The 27,566-nt window shown below is 37.5% G+C and overlaps 1 protein-coding gene across 2 annotated transcripts in view; it reads left to right on the forward strand.

Moving 5' to 3' along the window:
- Positions 1 to 27,566, forward strand: part of SECISBP2L (SECIS binding protein 2 like) — a 67,169-nt gene that overhangs the window by 16,392 nt on the left and 23,211 nt on the right. Inside the window, exons 5-13 of one of the 2 annotated variants that reach the window (XM_043989019.1) lie at positions 117 to 346; positions 606 to 630; positions 1,240 to 1,355; positions 6,570 to 6,701; positions 12,822 to 12,902; positions 13,465 to 13,632; positions 13,787 to 13,928; positions 16,391 to 16,560; positions 18,767 to 18,899. In XM_043989019.1, the coding sequence (XP_043844954.1) occupies positions 117 to 346; positions 606 to 630; positions 1,240 to 1,355; positions 6,570 to 6,701; positions 12,822 to 12,902; positions 13,465 to 13,632; positions 13,787 to 13,928; positions 16,391 to 16,560; positions 18,767 to 18,899 (1,197 nt within the window). The remainder of the gene's footprint in view (positions 1 to 116; positions 347 to 605; positions 631 to 1,239; positions 1,356 to 6,569; positions 6,702 to 12,821; positions 12,903 to 13,464; positions 13,633 to 13,786; positions 13,929 to 16,390; positions 16,561 to 18,766; positions 18,900 to 27,566) is intronic. The other variant, XM_043989020.1, reaches the window with a different exon arrangement.

The raw sequence follows: 27,566 nt of genomic DNA on the forward strand, positions 1-27,566 counted from the left end.
TACCTGCATTTTTCTTTTACAGCCAGCTGTTTTATTTTGTAATGATTTATAAACTTGGCTATTCATAAAAATGATGTTTTGTCACAAAGAATTGTTATGCTTTCTTTACCTTTCAGATTTTCCATCAGATATAGCTAATAAGTCTCTTTCAGAGAGTACCTCCACAATGCTCTGGAAATCAAAAGGAAGGAGGAGAAGATCTTCCCACCCTACAGCAGAATCCTCCAGTGAGCAAGGAGCTAGTGAAGCTGACATTGACAGTGATAGTGGTTACTGTAGTCCCAAACACAGCAACAATCAGGCTACAGCAGTGACTTCCAGAAATACTGATTCTGGTACAATTAATGTATGTAACCATTGCCTAGATTTATACACTTATTGCATGTAACTGTACTTATTTACTTTCTCTAATAGTTGCTGTGAAAATGAGAGAATGTTAGTTGAAAATTTATTTTATATTGAATTTAATTTTCCTTTTAAATTTATTGTTAAAGTAATGAATAGAGTGAAATTTGTTTTTCTTATTTATGGTGTGAAGCTTTTTGCAAAGTTAAAAGTATATATTTTTAAAGTAGAAAACTAACACTTTTTTCCCTCATTTTTAGCTTGTGGAACCATCAATATGTTCAGGTATTTATCTAAGTATTATGATACTAACATCTACTTGCTACTTATCTCCTTCTTGCTCTTCTTTACTCATGCTCCTTCCTACTAGATTCTTCAAAAGTTTTAGCTTTTATAGATGAGACTTGAAAATGGAAAAAAAAAACCCAAACTGGAGGTTTTCCAAAAAAGTTGAAATTAATTTAGATGACTGCCCTGAGTAAATTAGAAAACTTGACAGTATATGGAAAGATACAGCATGTGTTAAAAATAATGAGAATGGGGCAGCTAGGTGGTGCAGTGGATAGAGCACTGGCCCAGGAGCCAGGAGGACCTGAGTTCAAATCCAGGCTCAGACACTTGACAGTTACTAGCTGTGTCACCTTGGGCAAGTCACTTAACCCCAATTGCCTTACCAAAAAAATTAAAAATAAAAATAATGAGAATGCTATAAAATTTTTGAGAAGTTTCTCAACTTTGTTATATGTTTAAATATGAGATTAAAGTCTGTCTGACTTTATGATATGGAATAAATTGAATTATGAAATTAGGATATAATTTTCCTCTCTTCTTTTCCCTACTTCCACCCCCCTGACCTTCTTGTTTCCTTTTCTGAATTTTTATCATTACTTGTAGGTGGGGCAAATTGGTCCAATGTAACTTCTCAGGCAACTCAGAAAAAACCATGGATGGAAAAAAGTCAATTGTTTTCTAGAGGTGGAAGGCAAACTGAACAAAGAAATAATTCACAGGTAACTTCTATTTCATAGATTCATAGAATCCGAGTTGAAAATCAGTGCTGTTGAAAAATCCTATTCTACCCGAATCAGCTTGATATCGTATTCCTCATAGAGATTCTTCCAAATCCAACTCTATCCCAACCCCTCAAATTTTTAAGTGATCTAGCCTTCTACTTCAGTAAAAGATTAAGGCCATTGAATGGGGAATACCATTGCAACATATTCATTCATTCTTCTAAGTCAAAGAATGAAGTGTTCTTACTCCTCACTAAGGCTAATCCACTCTGCCTGATCTTATCACTTCTCACTTCTTAGAGGACCCTGATTCTTTATCCATCCCCTTTTTCTACTGCATCTTTTAGGTATTCCCCCATTGATTCTTTTCCATGAGAGATTTCCTAGACTCTTATTTTTTTTATCCAGTAAAAATCTTGCCTCCTTTTCTACTTTCATTGATGTTCATCCACATGTTCTTAACTGTGTTTCCTTCCTCTGATTCTTGGATTTCCTCCTCATTAGATCCTTTTAATATACAGTACTACTTTTCTCCCTTATCCCTATTCCCTTACCTTCAACCCCTTAATCTATCATCTTTCTTTTGGCTAAGATTTTTCTTTTTTTGTTTGTTTGTTTGTTTTTTGGTGAGGCAATTGGGGTTAAGTGACTTGCCCAAGGTCACACAGCTAGTAAGTGTTAAGTGTCTGAGGCCAGATTTGAACTCAGGTACTCCTGACTCCAGGGCCTGTGCTCTATCCACTGCACCACCTAGCTGCCCTGGCTAAGATTTTTCTAAAGCTATATTCCATTCATGGGTCTTATATGATACTTGTGAGGTCAAATTTGCCTCCACATAGTAGGATTTCTAATACATTTTGCCAGTACCTATATCTTGTGCACATATGTTTAGACACCTGAAGCCTAGGGTTTTATTACTGGCTTCTTTTTTGTGTTTATCCTCTGTGATTTTCTGAGCATTTCAGCTTCAACTATTTTTCCTCTATCTATAGTGACTCTCTATGAGATCTAGCTTGGTAGAAATGCTTAAGAAACTTTCTCCTTCACTCTTCCTTTTCAATTTGAAGTTATTTTGATTAGATTTGCAAGACATTAAATAAGGATATCCTTATCAGATTTTTTTAGGTGCCATCCTAGTTTAGGAACTTGTCATTTCTATACTTTTAGCCATAGTTCAGAGCCTTATCTGAAACCCATTCTCAGGGATAATCATTTTAACCAGCTTTTCAATTCCCAAATCTACTTTTTTTTTTCCAATTCTTTGCCTTTGATGAGCAAAAGTGATAGAAGCTTCACTTGTACCCTTAAGGCCTTCAATTTTTTTACCCAAGGCTTTGAAATATTTGATAATTTTTTTTAGGTTGTTCTTTCTGACAGTGCATATGTGAGTGGTAAGAAGTGGGTGGTAGTAATCTGATTTGACAAGTCTTGGGTAGTTCTTTTAAATGCCTTGGGTTTACCTGGGAAAGGAGCAGACTACCCTGGAAAGATAGCAAACTTATCAGTTACAAATATCTGTTTCAGTACCCTTTGGCAAAGAGTTGCTAAGTACTACTAGTAGGCACTTTTTCTTGTGATTCTTACTGGATAATCTCTCTCCTAACATTATACTATCACTCCTTCAAGGACAAGCAGCTGCTTTCTCTTTAGAATGTAAAACTCCCTTTTTAGGGGACAGAACAGCATTTCTTTCCCTTCTTATGTCTTCATTTTGTTTGCAAAAAATCTTTGTTTCTTACCTTCAGTTATCAATTTTAACTTGTTCTGAGCTTTTAGCATTCTGGACCCTATTTACATAGATACAGTGCTGGTTTTTTTGTATCCGTTGTCAGTTACTTCCCCTTGCTTCCATTTTATGTACATGTAGTTTTAAAACCAAAGTTGTTTGGTGACTTCCCTGTGTGTTCACATTAGGTTCCAAATAGAACTTCTTTTCCTTCTTTGCAAGAATTCTCAGGATTTTTAAAAATTGAGGGTATCATCACTTTCCTTATAGAAGTTTAGGTCATAGTATTCTGTTTTGTTGAACTTGGAACTTTGAATATCCAAAATCTAGGGTGGGCATCAAACTCTGCCCAGCTTTCCCTTTATTGACTATTATGAACTCATATGGCATGGTCACTTCCTCCAGATGTTTCCCATCATTTCTACTTTAGCAGCCAGTTTCTCCTTATTAGTAAGAATCAGCCCCCCCCTCCCCCCCCAACAGAATTAATGCCACCTGGAACTTCTTTGTGTTAGGGGTTTTAGCTTTTAAACCCCCTGGCAGCAAATGCTTATTGAATTACTAAACTGGTAGCTCTCCCTGACTTGTAATAAATTTACCTGGAATTTTAAAATTTCATTTTAATTTCTAAAGAAAAAAGTCACATTCTTTGATGTTAATAGACTCATACCCTGCCTGAATGCCTTACTTATCTGAATTTTTACTTTCATCTGGTCTTGGTGAAACTTAAAAAGCTGATACTTGGGTACCATTACTGTGAATTCAAACGGGAAAACTCACCTACATTTACTGCTGTAAGAACAAATTATCATTGTTTATAGAAAAGCTATTAGGCAGAGATCTACTTAAAAAAAAGCAGGAACTCTAAGCAACTCTCTAGTTTCTATTAACAGATAAATATTGATAGAATGTCAGGCTTAGAATTCTCATAGTTTGTGGTCTTTTCCAATGCTGGTAGCTGAAAAAGAACTCCTACAGTCCAACAAAAGGTCATTCAGCCTTTGCTTGTAGACCTCAAATGAGAGGGAGCCTACTACCTCCCAAGGGAGTCTTGTCCACTTTTGTGGATCACTCTAATGATTAAGAATTCTTTCTTTAATCTAGCTGAAATTTACCTCTTTGCAATTTCCCCACTTGCTCTCAGTCTGCCTTCTGGGGCCAAATGAAACAAGTCTAATTCTTTTTCCATGTAGTAGCCCTTTAAATACTTAAAGATAACCCTCTTGTCCTTCTCCATTATAAATATCCCTACTTCCTTCAACTGATCTAAGATGGCATGGACTCAAGGCCCTTTACAATTCTGAGTGCTCCTCTAATTAATCTCTCGCTTATCAGTGTTATTCTTAAAATGTGACATTCACAACTGAACAGAATATTCCAGATATGGTCTAACCATAGCTACATACAATGAGGCTTTTACCTCCCTGGTTTTGGACTCTTACTGCACCCTAAAGTTTCTGCCAGGTCATTCTGTTGATTCATTGAGCTTGAAGGCCACTAAAATTTATAGATCTTTCTCAGATAAATGCTATCTAGCAAGCCCAAGTACTTACGAAATTAATTTTTTTTAACCCAAATGAAAGGCTTTATTAACTCTATCAAGTTTCATTGCCATATTTTAAAACTACATAAAGTGCCAACATTCCTACCTTCAGGTTGTAAATTCTGATTTTACCAAGCTTTTCAGAAATTCAAAGCTTGAGTTTTGACCTGGCAGCCTACTAGAGGAGAAAGTATATGGAAGGGAGAAAAAATATTTTATACTTTTTCCTCAGTGGGAAGGATAAGAAATATAAAATGAGCAGGGTTGGGAGAAGTGTAGTGTGCAAGTAAATACCGTGTTGAACAGAATATTTATTTTTAAATATTGATACCTGAAGATTAGTGTCAGGTTATTTTTATTTCATTATTTATCATAGTAGTCACATCATATGTCTTTGTTTCTCTGAAGAAGCTCTGTGCAATCATTTATTCTGACCTACTCCACTTTAGGCTTTATAATTTAACAATAAAGCTCACAAAAAACTTTTTGTTATTGATACTATATTGTTGTTTATAAAATCTGTCTTAACACAAAACTGAAAAAAAACTTTTAAAAGGACTCAAGTTACTTTAACATACAACATTTAATATAATCATTAATGTTATAAATAACAACCTGGAAATTGTAGATGTTTACCTTCATTTATATTTTTATATTCTCAGTTTAATGATTTTTGTAAATGATATCTTCCATCTTTATTAGAGGTTCTCAAACTTATAAAATGAATAAGTTTAGTTTTTGGTTTTTAAGACCCATAGTCACCTCTACATGATGAAATACTGGACTAAGACTTTGTGGAGAGAAATACAAATTGATATAAATGTACCATTTTTAAACTCATAGTTTTAAATGTGGAAGAGATCTTAGATGTCATCTAGTCCAGCTCCTATATTTTATAAGATGAGGCAACTGAGTCCCATAAAAATTAAATAACTTGCCAAAGGTCTCAGAGCTAGGATTAGATCCTAGGTAATTTGATGCCCATATTTTGCAGTCTTTTTACTCTCCTTTCTGGAGCCTGATATTTTCATCAGACCCCTATCATGTGTCTAAGCAGCCCAATGAGAGTCATATTTACTATAATGGAATCTCTCAGGCTGTAGTTCTAGTAATACACCTTTAATGTGATAGGAGCCTACAACACAATGCTCTTATCAGCTTGTCTCTTAAAAATAAGAAGCAGCTCATAAGAGTATAAAAAAGTTTCACAACCTTCATGTGCTTGCTTCTGATTAAGGAATTCAAGGCATGTGTAAAAACATTTCCTTTCAAGGTCTTTCTTGATCTGGTAATTACACTGTTTATTTGAGTGTAGTTGAAAGTTTTGGTAGCCAAAGTAACTCAGAAACTATAGTTTTTAGTCCTTTAAAAATTTTCTAGGTAAGGAAATTATCTAACACTATAATAAATTGAGTACTTCAAAAGAAGTTGTTTGAAAATAGGTATTAAGTACAGAATTATTATTTTATGTTGTTTATTTTGACCCTGTTTAAAAGCTGAGCATTTTGCTATATTGTAAACAGAGTAACAGTATTTCACTTGAGTGTATTTTAGTGAAGAAGTTATTGATATGTCAACTTTTTTGAAAATTCCATATTTAAACAGATTTTTTTTAAGTGCAATTTAAAAAATGTTGGTGATAGTGAATGTTGAAAAGAATATCTTGGGGGCAGCTAGGTGGTGTAGTGGATAAAGCACCGGCCCTGGATTCAGGAGGACCTGAGTTCAAATGTGACCTCAGACACTTGATACTTACTAACTATGTAACCGTGGGCAAATAACCCTCATTGCCCTGTAAAAAAAAAAACAACCCAAAACAAAAAAGAACATCTTTTTCTATGTTAACCTTTTTATTTGTGATCATTGTAGTAAATTAAGTATTTTTAAAGGTTAGTAGTATGAAATAGGTTTTTTTTTGTTTTTGTTCTTGGGGTTTATTTAGGTTGGGTTCAGATGCCGTGGACATAGCACATCCTCAGAAAGAAGACAAAGTTTGCAGAAGAGACAAGACAACAAACCATTAAGCAGCCAATCTCACAGAGCAGAACCAAGTCCTGACCCGTTATATTTTGAGGTATTCTGTTTTCCTCTGTATAATGCTAGTGATTTCTATCTTGAGACACTTACTTTGGATTTTATTTCCATTAATCTCTTGAGGATTGTTTAACTGTTGCTATTTATACCCCTAGCACTTAATGTGATGCCTGGTAGAGGTAATTAATAGGTGCCTGTTGTTGAATAAGTACACACTTGCCTAAAATATCATGTGATATTTTTAAACGTATATCCTCTATTAGATTGTAAGTTTCTTGAGGATAAGAAGTACTTTTTTAGGATTATACTCTTAGTGGTGGAAGGAACTTTAGCTATGAGAACCAGTCTTCTCATATTACAGATGATCGAAGTGAAGCTCATAAAACTTAACTGATTGCATAAGGCCACATGGTTCTTGAATTCCAAATTTTGTATTCTTTCTATTTTTTGTCGCTTTTTTATGTGTTGATTCAAAATTGAAATACCAATAGTGCTTAATAGGCCAATTTTTATGTAGCAATGATTATGTTATCATGGTATTAAAAAGCAAAACCCAAAACTCCTAACTTGAAAATAACAGAGCAATTAGCTTTTAGTCTTTTCTTTCTGTGAAAACGGAAGAATAAGTGGGAGAAAGAGGTTACAGATATCATCATTTGAGATGTGAAGGTTAATGGTATTTACAATCCATTTTATTTTGTAGATGACATTTTTGGTTTCTACAAGCACTACAATGATTTCAGGTTAGTTCCAGTCTTAGCTTATATTAGTGACAGTGTTTCAAGGAGCTAGCCTACATTCTAGCAGAGGAGACAACATGCACATGTATAAGTCAATACAAAATAAATATAAGTTAGTTTAGGGAGGAAAGGTGATAGTAAATCTTTAGGTGTATGGTAGTGCTTGAGCTGAGTCCTAATGGAAGTAAGGTGTGTTGAGAGATTGTGGGGGTTGGGGAAGAGAGAGCTCATTTTCATCATTGAAGACAGCCAGTACAAAGTCAGAGAGAATAGATAAGGGGTCCCACATGTTAGTAACTGCAAAGAGGTCTTTGATTGGACTCTAGAGCATGGGAAGAGAAATAATGTACATTAAGGTAAAAAAAGTAGGTTTTGTCCAGATGATGAGGTTTTAAAAGCCAAGCAGAAATTTGTATTTGACTGTGAAGGCAATTGGGAGTCAGAGGAGTTTATTGATTAGGGGAGTAACATACATTTAAAGATAAATAGTTTGGCAGCTGCTTGGAGCACATGCCGGAGAGTGAAGAGACTTGAGGCAGGGGTACGAGGTAGAAGGTTATTTGAATAGTCCATATAAGAGATGATTAGGAATTGGAACTAAGGTGGTTGATTATGTAACTTGTGAGAAGGGGTCCAGTGCAAGAGAGTTGAGATAGAAGTAGAAGGATTTGGCATATAGTTGGATATGTGGGGTGAGAAAAAATGAGGAGTTAAGGTTACCTGGAAGGCTAGAAGGATGGTGATGCTCTTACTAGAAATTGGAAAGTTTGGAAGAGGGCAAGGTTTTTTGGGAGGGAAAGATAAGCTCTGTTTAGGATATGTTAGATTTAAGATGCCAGTAGGACGTCCAGTTTGAAATTAGACAGTGATGTGGGACTGGAGTTTAGGAGGGAGTCTGGGACTAAATATGTAGATCTAGATAGATAAACCCATGAGAAACACCCAAGTAAGATAGTGTAGGGAGAAGGGGGTCCAAGATAGCGGTTTGGGGATATATACCCACAGTGGGTATGATATGGATGACAATGCAGTGCAAGACACTGAGAAGGGGAAGTGAGACAAGTAAGAGAAGAAGAATACAAGAATAATGCCAGAGCAAAGAGAGATTCCAGGAGAGGAGAGGGTGGTCAATAGTGTCAAGAAGGATAAAGATTGAGGAAAAAGCTGTCAGATTTGGGAGAGGATATACCACTGGAAACTTGGGAGAAAACATCTTCTTTTGAATAAGGCCAGAAACAAAGTTGTATTGGGTTTAGAAGAGAGTTGAGAGAAGAGAAAGAAGGCATTTTCAAGGAGTTTTGCATGATAGAAGAAGAGTGATAGAACGCTAGCTAGCAGGGATAGTTAACTAGTAGGAGATAGTAGGGACTCCTAAGATTTTTTTTTTTTTTAAGGATTGGGGAGATTTGGGGAAGTTTGGAGGAAGCAGAGAAAAACCTAGTAGACTGGGAGAAATCAAAGAGAGAGAAAAGGAGAGAGGAAAGGGAAGAGGAAAAGAGAGGGACTAAGAAAGATGAAGGAGGAAAGGAAAGGGGAGGAGAGGGAAAAAGGAAAATGAAGGAAGAAATGGAAAAGGGGAGGGGAGAAAGAAATTGGGAGTGATTGAGGGGAGCAGTTTGCTGGAGAAAATGGGAGGGCTTGAGGTTTGAAGAAATGTAAAGAGGTTGGCCTTGACAGGGAGAAGGACCTTCTCTTCATGAGAGTGGAATAAATGATGATGTGAAGGGGTACTCCTTGGTATTCTCTTGGGTCTTCCTTCTTCATAGTCTTTAGTAGAGTATGCAGAGCAGGTGAATGAGATCAATTATCCAGGATTAAGGATTAGTAAAACATAGTGATAACATGGGGGTGGGGAGACAGGAGGCAAGGAATGTGAAAGAAGACAGTATGGAGTTGAACTGGTTAACTATAGGTTTAAGACTGAGAAAGGAGAAAACTGAAGCTAGAACAGAGTCTAAGTACTGAAGGCTGGTGAGATTTGGATGTCACATTGAGGACAAGGATTTAGGAGGAGGATAAGACACATAGAGAAGTAGAGTATTTTTTTTTTTTAGTGAGGCATTTGGGGTTAAGTGACTTGCCCAGGGTCACACATCTAGTAAGTGTTAAGTGTCTGAAGTCAGATTTGAACTCGGGTACTCCTGACTCCAGGGCCGGTGCTCTATCCATTGCACCACCTAGCTACCCCTGAGAAGTAGAGTATTAGGAGCTTGTGAGGTGATAGAAACCTATCAGAATTTTTTAAACACTATGTTAAGCACAGTGTCTTGCCTATTTATTTCAACAAATATTTGTTTAGAACACTTACAAGTAGAATTAAATGTTTCCTTTTCCAAATAATTTTATTTTAAATCATCCAGTATGCAGAGCATCACTGTAAGCTAATGATGAAAAAATTGTATTTGGGGAACCCTATGGTTTGGTAGGAGTATAAGACAAGTATAGTAATTAACTGATAGAAGACAAGATGAAAGGGCTGTGGAGTTCAGAGAAGGGAACTTTGAGGTGACCTTAAAGGTTAGTTAGTAAATATTTACTAATTACCTCCTTTGTGTCAGGCACTGTGCTAAGTGCTAGAGATACAAAAAGAGGCAAAATTCAGTTTCTCTCCCCTAGGATCTGACAGTCTGTTAGGGAAGAAAACAAGCAGATAAGTATGTACACACAAATTACATGCAGGATAAGGAAGAAATGATTCATAGAGGGAAGGCCCTAGAATTCAAGGGGACTGGAAAAGGGTTCCTATAGAAGATAGGATTTTATTTGGGACTTAACGGAAGCCAGAAGGCAGAGATGAGGAGGGGAGAGCATTCTAGGCTTGGACGACAACCCCAAAAAATTCCCAGAGCCAAGAGGTGTGGAGTGTCTTATGGAACAGCCAAGGAGGCCATTGTCACCGGATGACAGAATATGTGGTAGGGAGCAAGGCATATGATGACTGGAAAAGTAGCAAGGGGCTAGGCCATGAAGGGCTTTGAATGCCAAACAGGTTTTTCTGTTTGATCTGTTTATTGAGTAAGGGGATGGCATGGTTGGACCCATACTTTAGGTAAATCACTTTAGTGGCTGAATGGAGCATGGATTGGAGGAGAAGTGTGAGGCAGGCCAATCCACCAATAAGCTGTTACAGTGATCTTGGTGTGAAGTAGGGTCAGAGGAAAGGGGCATGTTCTTGAGATGTTGCACAGGTGAAATCTACAGATCTTGGCAAAGGATTGGATTGGGGTGGGGGTGAGAGATAGTAAGGAATTGGGAATGATACCTAGATTAAGCCTTAGAAACTGGAAAGATGGTGTTGCCCTTTAAAGTGAGAGGGAATTTGAGAATGGGATTTAGAGGGAAAAATAATGAGTTCTATTTTAGAAATATTTAGTTTAAGATGTCTGCTAGTCATCAAGTTTGAGATGTCTGAAGGAAGTTGGAGAAAGGAGACTGGAGAACAGCAGAGAGGTTAGTTACATATCCTGATATGTAGATTTGAAAATCATCATCATGGCTAATATGGAAATCTGTTTGGTATGACCACACATATTTTTGATGGGTTCTGTTTTTCTTGCCTTCTCAATGGGTGGAGGAGGAGGAAGGGAGAGGATTCAGAACTGAAAGTAAATAAAATTGAATTTAAAAAGGAATCATCAGCATAAAGATAGTAAAATCCATGGGAGCTGATGAAATTACCAAGTGAAGTAGTTTAAAGGGAGAAAAGAAAAGGTTCTAGGACAGAACTCTGTGGAACACCTATGGTTAGAGGTTGTGATCTGAATGAGAATTGAACAAAGGAACCTGAGAAGTAGTAGTGTGATACATAAAAGGAGAACCAGGAGAGGGTGGTATCCTGAAAACATGGAGAGAAAAGTAACAAGGACAAGAGGGTGATTAACAGGGTCAAAGGCTACAGAGAGGTCAAAGAGAATGAGGATTGAGAAGAGACCGTTGCATTTGGCAGCTAAGAAATCATTGGTAACTTTGGAGAGAGCGCTTTTGGTGGAATGATGAGGTTGGGAGCTGAATTGTAAGGGGTTAAGAAGAGAATGAGAGGAGAACAATTGGAGGCACTTATTGCAGACAGCCACAAAGGGTGGGAGATAGGATAAAAATTTGTGGGGGTGGAAGAATCAAGTGAGGGTTTTTTGAGGATGAGGGAGACATGTTTGTAGGTAGTACTGAATGAGCCAGGAAACAGAGATTGAAAATAAGTGAGAGTGGAGATGACAGAGGTGGCAATTTATTGAAGAAGACAGGCTGGAATAGGATCACTTGAATAGGTGGAGGTCTTAACCTTGATAAGGGGTAAGACCATCTCTTCATGTGAGATAGAAGTAAAGAAGGAGATAGTGGTAGAAGGCTTCTGTGTGATATGAGATGAGGGGAAGGGGAGAGGGATGGGTAGGACTTGTGGAAGTGATTGGGGAGTGAAGATAAGCAGGAAAGGTGATTGGTGTTTGTCTTTTGTTCTTGAAGAGGACCATGAAATCAGGGTGATGTCATGACTTGCATTGAATTGGATTTAAGTGAAGAAAGGCTGTACAAGGTCACCAACCTTATACTCTCCTTCATAGCCATCTGGATCCAGTGGCAAGATATATGTCAGGATGACTGGAGATGGCACTGGATTAAAAAACTTTTTTTTGTGTGTGTGGGGCAATGAGTGTTAAGTGACTTGCCCTGGATCACACAGCTAGCAAGTGTCAAGTATCTGAGGGCGGATTTGAACTCAGGTCCTCCTGAATCCAGGACTGGTTCTTAATCCACTATTCCACCTAGCTGCCCTGCACAGGGTGTTTTTAAGGCAAATGGTGGTTTACCTAAGGCAAATAAGTGACTTGCCTAGGGTGACATAGCTAGTCTGAGATTAGTTTGGGGTTTTTTGAGGTCGGATTTGAACTTAGGTCCTCCCAACTTCAAGGCCAGTGGAAAGTGAAGCATTTTAGGTAAAAAGAACAGTGACAGCAAAATTGTTTGGTGGCAAGGTTCAGAGTTTGTTCACAGAAAAATGAGATCTACTTTGGTTAAATTATAGGATTATAGGAATTATGGGAGATAAGACAAAGTTAGGCCCATGTTTATAGGGCTTTAAATTCTGGGCTATATTTAGATGTATTTCATTTTGGGTCTGGGGGGAGTCATCGAACATCTTTGATTATGGGAATAGGAATTTTGTTTTAGCAAGGTTGTTTTGGTTACGGTATATAGGAGGGAGAACTCACATAGATGAAGAACATGAAGGCAAAGAGACCAATTAAGAGGCTATTAAAGTACACTTAGCTATCAGTAATGAGGGCCTGCATAGTGGCAATATGAATGGAAAAGAAACAGACTTTTTCAACACTTTTAAAGAATTTTAAAAAATCATCTAAGTTGATTTATTGTTGCTTTATGCTGTTTAGGTTTTTACTTTAAAATTTGTTATTTTCTTTTAGGATGAAGATGAATTTACAGAACTGAATGAGACTGGAAGTGCTAAAGAAGAGAACATTCAACAAAAAATTTCTGCAAAAGTAGTAAGACTGATTCTTGCAATAATTTGTTCCTGTACATGGATAGAGTAGCAGAATTACTGACCAATGTTGGTTTTATTTATAGCCATTAATGCGAATATCAACCCCCCTATCAAGCACATCTTTTTTTTTTTTACCAGTGCTTCATTAATAAAACAGGTCAAATATGTTTTTTTACATATTTATATGTAATATATCTCCTTATGATTGGCAAAGCTTATAACACAGGTAATACGCTAGTTTCTTGACACTGGTTTTAAAGTGGAGTTTTATAGTCAATGTTGGTCAACAAAATATATAGAATTTGTTTACATTTATACATATTTGAAGTTAGAGATGGAGGATGGAAGTGTTCCAAAGTGTCATTAGATAAACTGATGTCTCAGAAAATATCTTGCTAAATCATCTTAATTATATCCTTGTTGTTACTTTGATTTATTGTAGCTATATTATTTTAGTCAGCTTAATTTATTGGAAATACCTCTTCTAAAAGTTACCAAGAATCCTTAAGTAATCCTTAAATTGAATGTCCCATTCTTTTTTTATTTTGTTTTGGAAATCCTAGTTGGATGACTTACCTGAAAATTCACCAATTAACATAGTTCAGACTCCAATTCCTATTACAACCTCTGTACCTAAACGTGCAAAAAGTCAAAAGAAGAAGGCTTTAGCAGCAGCACTTGCCACAGCTCAGGAATATTCAGAAATCAGTATGGAGCAAAAAAAAATACAGGTTTGTTAAAAATAATTTTCATTTGTGGGTTTTTAATGCTTAAACGGCCAATTAATTACTAAGGAAAGAATGGTTGGGAGAAACATAATAAATATTACAGTCTCAAATTTGCCACTGTGTTATATTGCAAACTTTTTTTTTCTTCATTTTGCAGGAAGCTTTATCAAAGGCAGCTGGCAAAAAGAGTAAGACTCCAGTGCAGCTTGATTTAGGGGATATGTTAGCAGCTCTGGAAAAGCAACAGCAAGCAATGAAAGCTCGGCAGATCACAAACACCAGACCATTGTCATATACAGGTGATAACCTTATGAGGAGCAAAGAAGGATTTTTGCTTTTGTGCTGTATATTCAAGTGCTGCCAATAGATAGAAGTACTCAAATTTATATCTGTTTTTGTTGGTGTATTTGTTTTTCAAGTATGTATTAACAGAACATCCCAAAAATCCATTAGAGCTTAAAACTGCACTAAGACTTTGGGGATGTTGTATATTTTTTTTTTTTGTTTGTTTTTGTTTTTTTTGTGGGGCCATGGGGGTTAAGTGACTTGCCCAGGGTCACACAGCTAGTAAGTGTCTGGGGCCAGATTTGAACTCAGGTACTCCTGAATTCAGGGCCAGTGCTTTATCCACTGCGCCACCTAGCTGCCCCCCCTTGTATATTTCTTTAAAAGTAATTCTAGTAAATTGAAATCTCATACATTTTAAAATCACATTAATTAGGCCAGGTTTAATTATTCAATTAAGTGCAAGGTAACTGGTGATTTTAAATGCATTCATTATATATATATATGGAAATTGGCTTGCTTTCTGTTGAAACAATTTCTGTTGTAAAATGTGCCTTCTAAATTTTGTGCACCCATGTTTTAAATGAAATATTATTGAGAGAATCTACAATGGACACTGGCAGATTTGGTCATCAGTTTATAACCTGAATTCATCATTACCATGTGTTCTTTAATTTTTTCCTCCAATTTTTTCCATTAACTAACAATTACCATTGATGTGAAGTAGCAGTGAAATTTTTTTTCCCCTTTTTTTTTTATAGGGACCATCACTTACTAGCAAATTAAGTTATAAGCAGTGGAACTAAACTAGGGACAAAATATTTGAACATATAGTTCAGTACCTGTTTTTTTATTCTGTGTGTTCTTTGGATATGAGTCTTTGCTTTTAGCATTTAATGCTTAAGATGGCATTACTTACAGAATTAGGATATAGAGCTTTATTTCTAGAGGACTAGAAAGATTCATGATTTAGAAATGTCATATTCTAGAACTTGAACATTTTTTATCCAGGCAGCCCCATCTAATCAAACATTTATTAAGCTCCCAGTATATATGCTGCACTAGAGATGCAAAGACAAAAACAAAACAACAAACCTGTGCCCTCAAGAAGCTTCCATCCTGGGGGCAGCTAGATGGTGCAGTGGTTAAAGCACCGGCCCTGGATTCAGGAGTACCTGAGTTCAAATCCGGCCTCAGACACTTGACACTTACTAGCTGTGTGACCCTGGGCAAGTCACTTAACCCCCATTGCCCTGCAAAAAAACAAACAAACAAACAAAAACAAAACAAAACAAAAAGAAGCTTCCATCCTGCTGGGGAGTGCCAGGATCAGAGTTGGGAGAGATGCAGAAAAGGCCAGTGCAAAGAGAATTTAGGAGTGAGCAGACCAGCAACTGGGATGGATCATAGGTCACAAATTGATATCCAAGTTAAGCCTCAAAGAAGAGGATGAGGAAGGAATCTGTGAGGTAGAGAGGATTAGGGACTACAAAATCTGGACAGGGAGAGTACCTTGTGCAAAGGCACGGAGGTGGGAGACCAGCTTGTGACCCAGTCACACTGGCACCCAGAGTTCAAGAAGCACCACCTACTAAGAGACCTGTCCTCCTTGATCTTTCCCGACCTCTGCCCCGGGGGCCAGTGTTCTTCCCTCGCCATTGACTTTGCATCTGTTTTGTACATAATTTTCTATATGTCACTTCCCTCTAATAGACCATATGCTCCATGAGGACGGGGTTGCCTCTTTGGTCCCCAGTGCCTAGCATAGTGTCTGGCACAGAGTAGGTGCTTGATCCATGTTTGCTGGATTAATCAAAGGGAGTGGAGTACAACAAGGCAGAAAAGGCAGACTCCTTTGACTTGCCAGGTATCATCCTGCTGCAGCAAAAAATCACATTCAGAATTTTCCACACTGTCCAGAATCTGGACGACCTTGTGCAAAGGGTACAGAGATTTAGCCCATTTGAGGAAGATGTTACCTAAGTTCATAGTTTTGGTGATTAAAAATGAAGAAAGTGTTAAAGGGTTAACTTGCCATTGAATGGTTGGTCAGGCTCAGAATTGCAGGAGTTAGGGCTGAAAGAAGCACAGTCATAGGGCTGAAAGAAGCGCAGTCATGGAGCAGGTCTTGTTGGGGCACAGGACAGGTTTTTTCCTACTTTTCTCCTCTGACCTCCATGACTCCACATGGGTTTTATACTTTCCTATCCACTTAGGATCACTTTTCTGGGTTTCCATGTTGACTTAGGATACCAGGCTCATAACATTTGTCTTCTTTTATCCTTTACAAGGATAAGAAGGTGGATAAAAGCATCAATGGGTCAGGCCACTTCCTACTGTCATTATCTGCCTTTTTTCCCCCCACAGGAAGAGGATGTTCTTGTTTTTGTAGTTTTGTCACTGGAAATTTTGAAAGCGTGTGAAACTGACTCCAGGAATGTACTGTAGTGAAACTAATGTCCTTGTTTGTTTTCAGTGGTCAGTGCTGTTCCTTTACAGTCTAAAGATTCTGCCAACAGAAAGTCTTTAACCAAAAGTCAACCCTGTTTGGTACCTCTTAACCCTTTGGACACTACTTCCCCCAAAATAAAAAGAGGAAAAGAGAAAGAAATTGCAAAACTTAAACGACCCACAGCACTTAAAAAGGTAAACCAAAACTTTTTTTTTTTGGTCTAGACCTGTGGTTTCATTAGTGTAGAGAGCTCCTAGTATGGAAACTCTTCCCTGGAACGTAGCAGTTCACCTTTACCATAGAGAGTTGCCCAGGGTTTTGAGGAGTTAAGTGATTTGCTTTTGTTTGCATTCTAGTATGGGGCAGAAGCCAAACTTGAGCCCTGGGATTCTTGACTCCAAGGCCAGCCCTCTATCAGGCCATATTGCCTCTCAGATTAATTCTCAGGAATATTGATAGCATATATACATTTGGGATAGCAGTATTTTCAACTGATATTTGGATTCTCCTTAGATATTTGCTTCCGTATGTTGGCCATTTGACTTGGGATTGGAAAAAATTATGATAGCTAACTTTAACTCTGTGTTAGTTAAAGACTGGAAAGTTGGTGCTACTTTCTAAAAGATTAAATGGTAGAACACTAAGCATTCAAAGAGAAACTAAGCTGTTTGCTATAGTGTAATGTATAACTACTACTACTTATGGAATATTTGTGCTACTATTTCATGTCCAAATATGAATTAATTAGAAATAATCTGCCCCTGCTGGGATGCATATTCAATTAAGGGAATTTCATATGTATAGTTGTCGAGGCCTTTAATATTTTAAGAATGCTTTGTGATGGGGCAGCTAGGTGGCACAGTGGATAGAGCACCAGCCCTGGAGTCAGGAGGAACCGAGTTCAAATCCGGCCTCAGACACTTAACATTTACTAGCTGTGTGACCCTAGGCAAGGCACTTAACCCCAATTGCCTCACCAAAAAAAAAAAAAAGAATGCTATGTGATATGTAACCTTTTCTGACCAATATCAATTTCAAATTGTCAAACACATTTTAAACTCTAGTTCCAAGTCATTTGTAGACTTTTGTATCAAAATAATTTGAAAGTGCAGTATATTTTTTGTTTCAATTAGTAGTGAGTCTTCATACTTCTTTGAAGTATATGTAACTTGTAAGTCTAAATCTCTAGCACAGTGCTGTATCATAGATTCATAGAATCTTGAAGTTAGAGGTGACCTAGTTTAACTTAGTTCCTCAATCACTGAAGGCAGCATTTCTCTAATATTTCATTAGGTTTTCTCTAATTTCTGCATGAATACTTCTTGTGGTAGACTCCTCAAGGTAGTTTGTTCTATTGTTGGCCACATCTAGTTGTTAGAAAGTACTTGAAATCTGCCTCCCCCTAAATTCTTCCCAGTGGTCTAGTTTTAGTCCTCTGATACTTATATAACCAAGTCTGAGGCCTCTTCCAAGTAATCTCTCCAGTATTTGAAGGCAGCTCTCAGTTCTGAGAGGCAATGGGGCTTTGTAGATAGAGAGCTGGCCTTGAAATTAGGAAGAACCAGGCTTCAAGTCCCACCTCTGGCATCTGTACTGGCTCTGTAACCCTAGGCAAGATACTTTACCTCTCAGTGTTCTAGGCATCTCCCTGAGGCTGTAAGTTGCAGAGAAGGTGAAAACAAGCATTGGTAAAGGGAGTTTTCCATAACATTGAACTCACAGTTCCAGTCCCTATCCTGTCATAGTCCTAAGATTATTGTTCTTCAAGCTCAATAGAGTTCAGTGAACATTGGACCTAAGAGTTAGATTACTCTTAGATTGGGTTCTAGTCTCATTTATACAACTTAGCAATTGTGTAATCATGGTCAAGTCATATAGCCTTTCTGAAAATAATGTTATTCATCTTTAAAATGGGACTATTAATGGCTGTCCTGTGTACTTTACAGTGTGGTTGTTAGAATAAAAACACTTTATAATCTAAAAAAAACCCAAATTGCCTTATATGTGTAAAATGTTATTATTCAATCATTCCTCACATAAAATGGTTTTCTTACCACTTATTGTCATGGTCATTCTCCTGTGGGCATGTTCCAGTATTTCAGTGACTTTCTTAAAATATGGTTTCCAGAACTGATCACTGGATTTCAAAATATGATCTAACCAATAGAGTTGTACTTCTTTAATTTAGCTAAGGATTATATTTGCCTTTCCAGCAATCATATTGTGTTTCTGTTTCTTAATGAGCTTATGGTAAACCAGAATATCCAGGTCTCTTTCATGTGAACTGTTGTGTTGTCAAAACTGAGTCTTTTCCATTCTTTACTTTTAAAATAGTGTACATATTGGGCACTTGATACACATATGTTTGATTAGTAACTGAAGACTGGTATTTGCTTTTAGGTTATTCTCAAAGAGAGAGAGGAAAAGAAAGGGCGTTTCACTGTAGACCATAGTCTTCTGGGATCTGAGGAGCCAATAGAGGTGCCCTTAGATTTTATTGATGATTTGCCACAGGAGATTGCCTCCCAGGAAGGTAAAGAGTTTGACTTTTTCCTTTTTTTAAAAAAATGGAATTGTTCATAGTACATTAGTAATTTATAGAGAAAGAGACTGTGTATGAGTGTATTGTGGAGGTTAATTAGAGCATGTACCATGTTGGATCTCTACATTTATTTACTTTTGATAGTGAATTCTTTGAGTATGTGCATGATCTTTGATCCCTTTATACAGTACTGCCATAATTTCCATAGTTTTGAAAAATTACTCATCTTCCATACATTTCATCAGGATTATCCTCTATGCCTGATTTTGCCATTCTCTTTTAAGAACTCCTTAGGCACATTAATTTATACAATATTTAAACAAATACTGAGAGTTCCTGTGGTATATTATTTAAAGACTTTGAGCTTTAATTTCCTCATTTGTAAGATTGAGGAGAGAGATAATGCCTAGCTTGGGGGTCATTTTGTTCTTTGTTGTTGATTTCTTTTTTGGTCTGGATCTGTGATTTCATTGGTATAGAAAATTCACTTTCCTAATGCTATTCAGCAACTGTTCTACAACTTAGAATCTCAGAGAGTTGCCTGAAGCACCAAGAACTTCTGTGTTTTTCTCAACAGTATATGTCAGAGGCAGGGCTGGAATCCAGTTCTTCCTGTCCACTTTGCCATGTGGCCTCTCTTACTCAAGGTTATTAGGCTTTTATGAGGTAACATAGGTGAAAGCACTTTGCAACCGTTTCTGTACTAAGCAGATTTAAGATATTATTAAGAAATTGTGCTAAATGCTGTGAAAAAAGGAACATGATCCCTATTCTCTAAAGAGAAGATGCTATATTACTCTAGGATTGGTACAAACAAAGGAGGGAAAAGAAGGTAGCATTTGATTTAAGGCTTAACAACTAAGTAGGTTATCACTGGAGCTGTGGGAATATGTAGTATCATACTGGGTTTTTAGTCTTTGCCCTTGATTATATATAACTAGAGAAAAAAATACTGACTGGCAAAATTCAACATGTTCTTAAGTGCAAAGTATATTTCATATCTAAAGATGAAGAAAAACATAGCCCTGGCCTATGATGTTTAAAATAAGTAGGGATAATATGACATATATACAATGAATATGAAATATGAACAAAAAAGAGATACAGAGATATTCACACATAATATCATTTGTACATACCCACAGATCTCCATCAAGTTAGATACATTAGAGCAATGGTCAGCCAGCTGCAGCCCACGGGTCAAATCTGGCCTGCCACCTATTGTTGTATGACCCATGTGCTAAGAATGTTTTTTAACAAAATTAAGTTATATTCATTTTTTGCTGTGTTCCAGTTGTTTAATGGTTGCAACCATTTGATTCATATTCTTTTTCCAAATGACTGTTTAATTCACTTTCTTGTTTAACTCTCAAATCTGAACTTTTCAGCTTGAAGGAAAGCTTTTACTTTGATTTTAAATAAAGTCACATGTAAAAATGTAAACACATTGTTTTTTCTCACGGGCTCTACCAAAGCAGATGGCAGGCTGGATTTGTCCTATGGGCCATAGGTTGCTGACCCGTGCATTAGAGAGTGGCTAGAGTGTAGGAAAAAGAAGAGCAGTAGAAATGCCCAGAAGTTTAGAGCAAAGAAAATCTCTAGTTTCAAACGTCTATGCACAAAATAAGCTACAAGGTAAATTTGAGACCCTAATGAAAGGAGGAAAAGTTTATTTTATAATTATTACTGAGATTTTGTGGGATAACACTTATATCTATAATATAGCCCTAGAAGGCCCTTATTTAAAAGGAGACATGATATATAAAAATAGGTCTGGGGATGGAGAGGGGTAGAATAAATCCAGAAGCTAGATGGGGGAAACATATTGGAAAACATTTGAGTGATGATCACTGAAGGCAGAAACAGAAGCAATATTCTTATTGGAGAACCCAAAAGATGACAATAACTGAGGAGTTGAATAAACGTCACAAGTCTGGCATGATATCGTAGTGACGAGGGATTTCCATTACTTAACATCTGCCAGAACATTTCCCTTCTACCAAAAGTAGAGTGACTAATAATTTCTCAACTTGATTTAATGATAATTTCATCTTTCAAAAGACAAGGGGGAGGGGCAGCTAGGTGGTGCAGTGGATAGAGCACCACTCTGGAGTCAGAAGGACCTGAATTCAAATCTGGCCTCAGACACTTAACAATTACTGGCTGTGTGACCCTAGGCAAGTCATTTAACCCGAAATGCCTCACCAAAAAAAAAAAAAAAAAAGAAAAGAAAAGATAGCAAGAGATGGGCTAGTTAGAGGTTAGCTAGATTTAGAAGCTACTGAACACCTGATTCCAACGTGTTCATTAATGACAATGTTAGTAATGATAATAGTTGACATTCTATAGTGCTTTAATGTTTGCAAGACTTTATTTCACTTGAGCCTCACAGCAACACTGTGAGGTAGGTATTATTAGTACCCATTTGCAGATGAGGACACTGAGGCTTAAAGAAGTTAAGTGAATTGGCCATAGTCACACAGTAAATGTGATTTGAACTTGTCTCTGATTGGAATTCTGTCTGCTACACCAAGCTTTCCCAATTTGGTAGCAGGTTTCTATTGGCATGCCCTAGGGCTCTTGCTTGGTCATATACTTTTTTTTTTTTTTTGGTGAGGCAATTGGGGTTAAGTGACTTGCCCAGGGTCACACAGCTAGTAAGTGTTAAGTGTCTGAGGTCGGATTTGAACTCAGGTACTCCTGACTCCAGGGCCGGAGCTCTAGCCACTGTGCCACCTAGCTGCCCCTAAGTATAAAGTCTTAAACTTGTGTTTAAAAGGTCAGTTTCACGAGTAAAAGGTTAAAGAAATAGCATAGCTAGATAGTAGTTCATATGAAAAAGTTCTGGAGGACTTAATGGCCTGCAAGCTTGGGACAAATGACCATATGATATAGGAGCTAAGAAAGGTAATGTGATCTTAAACAGCATCAAGAATGGTGCAGGATTAGGGAGGTGTTAGTACTTCTATTCTTTGCCCTGGTCAGACCTTATCAAGAATGTTGTGCTCAGTTCTAGGTGCCCCTGTTTATTTTCTAACCTAGATAAATCTTGAAAAGGATAGCCCAGAATGGTGAATGGTTTTAGATCATGAGTGAATTCACAGGAGACACTTATGAAATACTCTGCATCAGGCACTGTGCTTAACTTAGCACTAGAGAAGCAAATGAGACATTGAGGTAGTCCCTGTGCTCAAGGAGCATTCTAATAGAGGGGATATCCTGTAGGGAAATGGTAGCCAAGAAGGCAGGTTTTGGTCTAGTGAATCATAGGGATGGTGAATTGACCTGTAGGACAGTCAGTTGACACATTCTTTCCTGAAGGAATGGTAGTAGTGTTTTATTACTGTGCTTAGAGCAAGAGGTGAAAACTGGTGGGGTTGGAGTTGGGGGTACATTTGCAATAACAGGACAGATGATAAAATGGCCTGTTTGGATGACTGAATGGGATGTAATGAGTCATCATGTAATGGGTCATTATGCTATACAAACATTAGTTAAAGAAATTGAGGCTGTGTGGTTTAAAGAAGAGAAAACCAATGAGGGACACGATAACTATTTTCAATTATGGGAAGGGTTTGACATAGAAGGGGGATTATATTGTCCTTCTGGATCCCATGAAGTAGAAATGGGAACAATAAGTGAAAGTTGTAAAGAGACACATTTAGGGCAAAAGCTTCCATTTATTCAAAAGTGGAAGGTAGTACCTCAAAGGTTAATGGATTCCCACTATTGAAGTCTTCAAATAGAGACTAGATGACCACTTATTGGGTTTGTTTTGCCAGTTTTCTTATACTTTACTCTTCTTCATACACAATAAAACTACAGGGACCTCCGTGCTATTCCTCATATAAGACATTCCATCTATTAGCTGTCTGTCTTTTCTTTTTTTTTTTTTTTTTGCAGGGCAATGAGGGTTAAGTGACTTGCCCAGGGTCACACAGCTAGTAAGTGTCAAGTGTCTGAGACAGGATTTGGACTCGGGTCCTCCTGAATCCAGGGCTAGTGCTCTATCCACTGCACCACCTAGCTACCCCCAGCTGTCTGTCTTTTCACTGGATATCTCTCATGCCTCAAATGCTTTCTCTCATTGTTGACACCTCCTAGCTTCACCGACTTCCTTCAAGATTCAGATCAAATTGCACCTTCTGGAGGAGGCCTTTCTTTGTTCTCCCTACTGCTAATGCCTTCTTCCATTTACATTGTATATATCTTGTATGTATAGTTTTATACGTGATGTCTCTCCTATTAGAATGTGGTCTTTTGAAGAGCAGAGACAGTGTTTTTGCCTTTCTTTATATCTCCAGAGCTTAGCACAGTGCCTAGCCCATAGAAAGTACTTAATAAATGCTTGTTGACTGATTGACATAAGTAATGCCCCAAATGTAGTCCATACTTTGCCCCACATCTGGCTTGTAGAAAAATCTTATACACCAAAAATTACAATGACAAAGGAATTATGGTTAAATATAATGACTTTATATGATTTGAATTTTTAAAAGCTTTAACAATATATTTTTCAGTATCAGTCATTAAATAATTATTAAGTGCCTACTATGTGTCAGACACTATGCTATACAGACACTGCAGATACAAAAAGAGGCAAAAAACCCAGTCTGTGCTTTCAAGGAATGCACAATCTAAGGGGGCAAAGAACATACAGACAAATCTGTACAAACAAGCTACCTCCAGGATAAATAGGAAGCAGTTAACCAATGGAAGGCACTAAAAATTAGAGGGGTTGGGAAAGGCTTGCTATAAAATATGGGACTTAGTTGGAACTTAAAGGAAGGCAGGAAAGCCAATAGACAAAGATGAGGAGAGAGAACATTTCAGGCATGGGGAGCAGCCAGAGAAGATTCCTGGAGACAAGACATCTTGTTCATGAAACAGCCTGGAGGCCAGTGTCACTGGATCAGAGTATGTAGGGGGGAGTAAGGAAGACTGGAAAGGTAGGCGAGAGCTAGATTACAAAGGGCTCTCGGAAGGATTTTTAAATTTGATTTTGGAGGCAATAGGGTCTAAGGTATGTTAATTCTGTACAGTTATTTTTCTGTCAAGCATCATTTGGCGATATTGTTTATATTTAAACAAGAATGGTATGTGAAAAATGAAGAAATGGAATGAAAAAGATGATGACTTGTCCACAGTTGCATGGCTTAATCAGGGTCAGAAATGGGGACACTTCCAAGCTGCTCTTTTGAATCCAAGTCTAGTTCTTTCTCCTGTACCAAAGTTGACTCACCCATGGTTATGAATGTGCATCAGACATGATGTACGTAAAAGATAATAGTGTTATGTTCCATCAAAACTTCAAATGCAACTTATCTAAAACGGAATTCTTATTCTTCAAACTATCTCCGACATTTTTCCAGTCAAAGAGATCACAGACATAGAGCAATCACCCTGATTTACCCCTTTCATTTAGTCACCAAATCATACAGATTCTAGCTTTCCAGTGTTTCTCTATATTTTTCACATTATGTGTACAGTGTAGGGCAGATGGCAAAGAGATGACCAGGGTGGATGGTCTGGAGATGATGGGAAACCCTTTCCATCCAACAGCTCATCCTCTATTCTTTGGGGCACTGGGAAGTTAAGTGACTTGCCTAGAGTTACACAGCCAGTATTGGTTAGGAGTTTGAAAAAAGATCTTTGAGGGCAGGAACTACTTTGGTTTTTTCTTTGTATCCCAGGCCCTTAATAAGTGCATGTTGGTTGATTCTTTACACTGAGGCTAGCTATTTATTCACTATGCCACAGTGCTGCACAACGCTGCTGCCGCATTAGTCTTTGTGGGGCAGTAAGGGTTAAGTGACACAGCTAGTAAGTGTCAAGTGTCTGAGGCCACATTGGAACTCGGGTCCTCCTGAATCCAGGGCCGGTGCTTTATCCACTGCGCCACCTAGCTGCCCCCCCCCCCCATTAGTCTTTCTTAAACAAGAAAAAAAGTTTTCCTCATGTCTGTCTCCTAGTCATAAATCTTCATTTAGGTTTATGGGAATAAAGCCTGTACTCTCCACTCAAATTCAAGGCCCTTTTCAGTTTGGCCCAAGCTTACCTTTTCATTCTCTCCTACATCAACCTCTATGGCAGCCAAACTGTTACTCAGTGTTCCCAAAATAGGTCTTGAATGCTCCTGTTTTTCTGCCCTTGCTTGTAGATTACCCTCTTGTGGAATCCCCAAATTTCATCTCTACCATCCGCATCCTACCCTTTTGAGTCATGGAGTGTGAAGTATCGTAGACTTCAGACCATTTTGTCCAGTCCAGGAAGGTTTAGTGCATTGTCCAAGACCACAGACTGGATTAGTGATAGAGCTGAGACAGAATACAGGGCTCTTGACTTCCATCTCTGACTTGCTTAAAGTCACATAATTATTGTGTAATAGTAAATAAAGAAAGACCATTGTTTTTGGTACAGATTTCTACTAACTGTGGGACATAAACTAATCCTGTCTTCTACACCATAGCAGACATAGTTTGAAATGGAAACGAGTCAGGGTATAGAATATATGGGAATGGAATGTGCATAGGTATTCTAAGAACTGTATTGCTAACACTCACTGAGTAGAATGTCTCTTCCATAATTCCCTCTCTGGGTATCCTAACCTATGATCATCTTTTCTACCATTGAAATTATATAGAGAATAGCTTACTGTTTCTATCACTTATACAGGCTGTGGAAAACGCCAGATCTTATACAGGGTTGGGATCAAGACTTTTGGGGATGCCCTGTTTTAACTTTTTTTGCATGTGTACTTATCTCCCTTACTACTAATCTGTTTTGGTTTTGTTTTTGTTTTTTTGCAGGGCAGTGAGGGTTAAGTGACTTGCCCAGGGTCACACAGCTAGTAAGTGTCAAGTGTCTGAGACTGGATTTGAACTCAGGTCCTCCTGAACCCAGGGCCAGTGCTTTATCCACTGTGCCACCTAGCTGCAGGGCCCCCCCCCCCTTACTACTAATCTGTATGAGGGAGGGGAGAGATCATAGTTTATACTGTTTTGTGTGTTCCATACATACTTTTGTGTGTTTTATACATAATTCAAATTTACATAGCATTTTGATAAAGTGCTTTCAAGAGGTTGACAAAGTACTTTTCTCACTAATAGCCCTGTAATGTAGGTAATACATATATCATCCGCATTTTAAAAGTGAAAATACTGCAACTTGAAGATGTTAAGCGTTATACTAATAAGTATGGGAGTCAGTGTTCAAACCAAGGTCTCCTGACTCTAAACCTAGTGCTTTTTCTGCTATAACACATACCCTTTCTTAGCAGGTACTTAATGTTTATAGTTATTTGATCTCTACATTATTTACTGTTTATTTTATTTGTGTTTATATATATTTTGTATCTTCTAGTACATTTTAATTATAATAATTCTATTGGAGATGGTGGCCCAGTGGATAGAGCACTGGGCTTAGAATTGGAAAGACTTAAGTTCAAATCTGGCCTTAGGCACTTACTAGCTGTATGACCCTTGGTAGATCACTTAACTCTTATTTGCCTCAGTTCTTCGACTGGAAAATGGGGACATATTAGGGAAGGAAATAGCAAACCACTGCATTATCCTTGCCAAGAAAATCCTGTGGACAAGTCCATGGAGTCATGTAGAATAAGACACAACTGAATGACTGAACAGTAATAACAGGGATTCAGTAAATATTTGGCATTATGGGTAGAGTGCTTTGTGTTTAGGAAAGATTTTGCAGGTAAAGTGAGCTTTGATTTACTCAGTACCTATTTACAAAACATTATGTAAGATATGGAGATAAGTAAGACTTGTTCCCTGTTCCTTACAGTCTAGCATGTTAAGAAAACATATATACACACACACACACACACACACACACACACAAATATACATATACTATATATAAATATATGACATAGTACAGTATATTTTTTCTAATAGTATTTTTTCCCAATTGCATGTAAAATTTTAAACATTTATATTTTCTTTTAAATTTTGAGTTCCAAATTATTTCCTTTTTTCCTTCCCTTTCTCCCTCTCTGAGAAGGTAAGCAATTCTAAACAGGTTATGCATGTGCAATCATGCAAAACGTATTTCCATATTAGTTATGTTGTGAAAGAAAACATAGAATTCCTCCCCCTCCAAAAGAGAATAAAGTGAAAAGAAGTATGCTTTGATCTGCATTCAGACTATATCAGTTCTTTCTCTGGAGGTGGATAGCATTTTTCTTTGAGTCCTTTGGAATTTTCTTGGATCATTGAATTTCTGAGAATAACTAAGGCATCCACAGTTGATTATTACATAGGATTGCTGTTACATGTAATATATTTATTAATTACTTGATATTTTTATAACTATAATCCATCACATAAGAACAATATAAAGAGCTGTGCAAGACTGGAAGGAAAATGATCATTGGTAGCTTCAGTGAAAACTTCATGGAGTAAGTAGTATTTGTGCTAGGCCTTGGGATGAAATGGAAAAGCATTTATTGAATGCTAACTATTCATCTAAGTGCTGAGAATACAAACAGAAAATTGTTCTCTAAGAACTTACATTTTAATTGTGGCAGACAGCACGTCAGAAGAATAAAAAGCAATGTGGATAGAAAGGCCCAGTGATCCTGGAGTGCACATGATAAGCCCTAATTGACCTTAAGACCTGGTGTCAGGGAAGATCGTA

Source organism: Dromiciops gliroides, chromosome 2 (genome assembly GCF_019393635.1).
Source record: "Dromiciops gliroides isolate mDroGli1 chromosome 2, mDroGli1.pri, whole genome shotgun sequence".
Classification (NCBI taxonomy): domain Eukaryota; kingdom Metazoa; phylum Chordata; class Mammalia; order Microbiotheria; family Microbiotheriidae; genus Dromiciops; species Dromiciops gliroides.